At 52.2% G+C, this 5,000-nt stretch overlaps 1 protein-coding gene across 1 annotated transcript in view; it reads left to right on the top strand.

Moving 5' to 3' along the window:
* The window catches only part of LOC133977147 (ankyrin repeat and SOCS box protein 2-like), an 8,085-nt gene that overhangs the window by 2,682 nt on the left and 403 nt on the right, over positions 1-5,000 (top strand). Inside the window, exons 5-9 of the mRNA XM_062415279.1 lie at positions 56-211; positions 1,580-1,825; positions 3,836-4,007; positions 4,080-4,662; positions 4,743-4,896. Coding sequence (XP_062271263.1) covers positions 56-211; positions 1,580-1,825; positions 3,836-4,007; positions 4,080-4,662; positions 4,743-4,896 — 1,311 coding nt within the window. The remainder of the gene's footprint in view (positions 1-55; positions 212-1,579; positions 1,826-3,835; positions 4,008-4,079; positions 4,663-4,742; positions 4,897-5,000) is intronic.

Below are 5,000 nucleotides of genomic sequence, written 5' to 3'. Positions count from 1 at the left end.
CCACAAACTGCTTCTCTGTTTTTTGGTATGTTGATTTCTGTGTTTTTGGGATCAGCTCAGCCGGGGATGGTCAACAAGCGAACAGAGCGAGGTGAGACGGCGCTGCTGATTTCTGCCAGCAAGGAGCATCTGCGATGTATTCAGGTGCTACTGGACCACGGAGCCGACGCCGACCTCCCCAACCATGATCGCGAATCACCGCTCTTCAAAGGTGAAACTACAGACATGTTAACCCTAACCCACTCGATGGCTCGATGACCGCGTCACACAACATCATACTGTATGAGCAGCGATGTGGTTTTAGTGCTAATAGGACTGTTAACCCTAACCGTTACTAACCGTTACTAACCCTAACGTTACTAACCCTAACCGTTACTAACCCTAACCGTTACTAACCGTTACCAACCGTTACTAACCCTAACCGTTACTAACCGTTACTAACCCTAACCGTTACTAACCGTTACTAACCCTAACCGTTACTAACCGTTACTAACCCTAACCGTTACTAACCGTTACTAACCCTAACCGTTACTAACCGTTACCAACCGTTACTAACCGTTACTAACCGTTACTAACCGTTACTAACCCTAACCGTTACTAACCGTTACTAACCCTAACCGTTACTAACCGTTACTAACCCTAACCGTTACTAACCGTTACTAACCCTAACCGTTACTAACCGTTACTAACCGTTACTAACCGTTACTAACCGTTACTAACCCTAACCGTTACTAACCGTTACTAACCCTAACCGTTACTAACCGTTACTAACCGTTACTAACCCTAACCGTTACTAACCGTTACTAACCGTTACTAACCGTTACTAACCCTAACCGTTACTAACCGTTACTAACCCTAACCGTTACTAACCGTTACTAACCGTTACTAACCCTAACCGTTACTAACCGTTACTAACCCTAACCGTTACTAACCGTTACTAACCGTTACTAACCCTAACCGTTACTAACCGTTACTAACCGTTACTAACCGTTACTAACCCTAACCGTTACTAACCGTTACTAACCCTAACCGTTACTAACCGTTACTAACCGTTACTAACCCTAACCGTTACTAACCGTTACTAACCGTTACTAACCCTAACGTTACTAACCCTAACCGTTACTAATAAGCAGAGTGTGTACTGTCCCTTTAATAAGCAGAGTGTGTACTGTCCCTTTAATAAGCAGAGTGTGTACTGTCCCTTTAATAAGCAGTGTGTACTGTCCCTTTAATATACAGAGTGTGTACTGTCCCTTTAATAACCAGAGTGTGTACTGTCCCTTTAATAATCAGAGTGTGTACTGTCCCTTTAATAACCAGAGTGTGTACTGTCCCTTTAATAAGCAGAGTGTGTACTGTCCCTTTAATAACCAGAGTGTACTGTCCCTTTAATAACCAGAGTGTACTGTCCCTTTAATAACCAGAGTGTGAACTGTCCCTTTAATAAGCAGAGTGTGTACTGTCCCTTTAATAACCAGAGTGTACTGTCCCTTTAATAACCAGAGTGTACTGTCCCTTTAATAACCAGAGTGTGTACTGTCCCTTTAATAACCAGAGTGTACTGTCCCTTTAACTGCAGCGTGTGAGCGGAGCAGCGCGGCCGTGGTGGCGATGCTGCTGGCGCATGGCGTGCAGGTGAACGCAGCGTGCTCTCAGGGCTGGACGCCGCTGCATGAAGCCGTGTGCAGGAGCAACCTGGAGGTCTGTGAGCTGCTTCTGAAGGCCGGCGCCAAACACGCTCAGACGGACCGCTACGGCATCTCGCCGCTGTTCACCGCGGCTCAGAGCGGGCAGCTGGACGCGCTGCGCTTCCTCCTCAAGCACGGTACGTTAGAACCCGCTAGAACCCGTTAGAACCCATATTAACACCAGCAGGAACCGGGACCCACTGCACCAGGAGGAACCGGGACCCACTGCACCAGCAGGAACCGGGACCCACTGCACCAGCAGGGACCGGGACCCACTGCACCAGCAGGAATCGGGACCCACTGCACCAGCGGGGACCGGGACCCACTGCACCAGCAGGAACCGGGACCCACTGCACCAGCAGGAACCGGGACCCACTGCACCAGGAGCCGGGATCCACTGCACCAGTAGGGACAAGGACCCACTGCACTAGCTGGGACCAGGACCCACTGCACTAGCAGGGACCAGGACCCACTGCACCAGCAGGAACCGGGACCCACTGAGCATTCTGGTTACTAACAGGGAACCGTTGGCTCTGACATGGTGGTCTGTGTGACCCTCCAAGGATCTGCCTCCCCAGACCATCAGTGCCCCCCCACCAAAGCGGCCCTGGGTTGCCCACCTGCCTAGCGGGGGGGGGGGGGGGGGGGTGTCCTCATGTCCCCTCATGGAGGCTGTTTGGGACCATTATACGGTTCTAGCTCTACTCTACTGGGTTTGGTACCAGGTGGTTCTCCATGACTTCATAGTTCCTCCTCAACGTGAGCGAGGTCGTCATAGCAACATAAACAATGGAGGACATGAAGGCTTCCTGTCACACAAAGAGAAGAGAAACTCATCTCTGTAACGCTGCTGTCGGTGTTTAAAGATGGAGGTTTGATTCTTGTGTTGACGTCTCGTGACTCTTCCAGCGACTCTCTGACCAATCAGAGGCCGACAGCACCAGGTACTGTGACTCTCTGACCAATCAGTGGCCGGCAGCACCAGGTACTGTGACTCTCTGACCAATCAGTGGCCGGCAGCACCAGGTACTGTGACTCTCTGACCAATCAGAGGCCGGCAGCACCAGGTACTGTGACTCTCTGACCAATCAGTGGCCAGCAGCACCAGGTACTGTGACTCTCTGACCAATCAGTGGCCGGCAGCACCAGGTACTGTGACTCTCTGACCAATCAGAGGCCGGCAGCACCAGGTACTATGACTCTCTGACCAATCAGAGGCCGGCAGCACCAGGTACTATGACTCTCTGACCAATCAGAGGCCGGCAGCACCAGGTACTATGACTCTCTGACCAATCAGAGGCCGGCAGCACCAGGTACTATGACTCTCTGACCAATCAGAGGCCGGCAGCACCAGGTACTATGACTCTCTGACCAATCAGAGGCCGGCAGCACCAGGTACTATGACTCTCTGACCAATCACTGGCCAGCAGCACCAGGTACTATGACTCTCTGACCAATCAGAGGCCGGCAGCACCAGGTACTATGACTCTCTGACCAATCAGAGGCCGGCAGCACCAGGTACTATCCCTGATGGAGTAGAGCTAGAAGTGTATAATGGGCTGTGGCAGTGCTCCTCCTGCTCCTTCTGTTCCTCCTCACACAGAGGAGCAGATAGCGGTCCTGCTGCTGGGTCCATGTCCGGCTCTCCTGGTTTCTCCTCCCTGCTCTTCACACTGTGCTGGGTTAGGGTTAGGAGGAGCAGGAGGAGCATGAGGAGCAGGAGGAGCAGGAGGAGCAGGAGGAGCTGGACTAGCTGTGAACCTGATTAGCTGCAGGTAGCAGTAGAGACGAGGACACTAGCAGAACACCAGACTAGAGAAGAAGCAGCTGATTCATGATCAATAAGCTGATTCATGATCAATAAGCTGATTCATGATCAATAAGCTGATTCATGATCAATAAGCTGATTCATGATCAATAAGCTGATTCATGATCAATAAGCTGATTCATGATCAATAAGCTGATTCATGATCAATAAGCTGATTGATCTCCCTGAAGTTTAACTGAGCTGCTGTTATAATGACATCATTAAGGTTCCTTCATCTGTTCCAGCTGTGTGTGTATTAATGTGTGTGTGTGTGTTCGAGGTGATTGGTCATCGCTCACAGTGTCAGTGACCTCTGACCTCTGACCTCTGACCTGTGCAGGTGCAGATATTAACAGCCAGGCAGCAGACGGAGCCACCGCTCTGTATGAAGCTGCAAAGAATGGTCACGAGAACATCGTGAAGTTTCTCGTGTCTCATAACGCCGACGCCAACAAAGCGGGCAAGACGGGATTATTACCGCTGCACATCGCCGCCCAGAGAGGAAGTGACACGTACGTGCAGCTGACAGTTTCCTCCTTAAATAAACTTTATTGTTCTTAATCGACCGCCGTCTTCTGTTGCAGCATCGTCTCCATGGTGATCCCGGCCACCAGCAGAGCCAGGATCCGCCGGTCCGGCATCAGCCCGCTGCACGTGGCCGCCGACCGTAACCGTGACGACATCCTGGAGACTCTGGTGGAGGCGGGATTCGACGTGAACGCTCAGCTGTCCGAGGAGCGATCCAAACTGTACGAGGACCGGCGCAGCACGGCGCTCTACTTCTGCGTCATCAACAACAACATCGAGGCCACGCGGCTGCTGCTGGAGGCCGGCGCCGACCCGAACCTCGACATGTTCCGGCCGCTGATGGTGGCGGCGCGGCTCGGCTGCATCCGGACCGTCGCGCTGCTGGTGGAGCACGGCGCCGACATCAACGCCGCCATCCCCACGCACCCCACCACCTTCCCCGCCGTCTACATGTTCTGCATGAAGTACCTGACCATGTTCAAGTACCTGCTGGACAACGGAGGCCACGCCCACTCCTGCTTCACCTGCACGTACAACAGCCAACCTCATCCTCCAATCAAAACGTCCCGATCCCCCAGGGACGACTTCAACAACCCAGACGCTGACCAATCAGAGCTCAGCCCGGCCCGAGGCGTCCAGGTACATCTGTGATTGATTGATAGTTCTGTGATTGATTGATAGTTCTGTGATTGATTAATAGTTCTGTGATTGATTGATAGTTCTGTGAGATGATCTCCGCTCCCAGCATCTCTCGGTGGGCGGGGCCAATCATCGACGTGCTATTGGACTACGTGGGTCATGTGACTCTGTGCAGCAGACTGCAGGAACACCTGGACAGCTTCTCTGATTGGTCTGTCATCAAAGATAAAGCAGGTAGTGATGTCACAACTGTGACAGCCTATCACATCCCTTCATCCCCTATTCCATTCTGTTAGTCCTGATCTCACACTGACCTCACGCTGACCTCAAGCTGACCT

Source organism: Scomber scombrus, unplaced genomic scaffold, assembly GCF_963691925.1.
Source record: "Scomber scombrus unplaced genomic scaffold, fScoSco1.1 SCAFFOLD_329, whole genome shotgun sequence".
NCBI classification, from domain to species: domain Eukaryota; kingdom Metazoa; phylum Chordata; class Actinopteri; order Scombriformes; family Scombridae; genus Scomber; species Scomber scombrus.
This window is presented reverse-complemented; position numbering and strand designations above follow the sequence as displayed.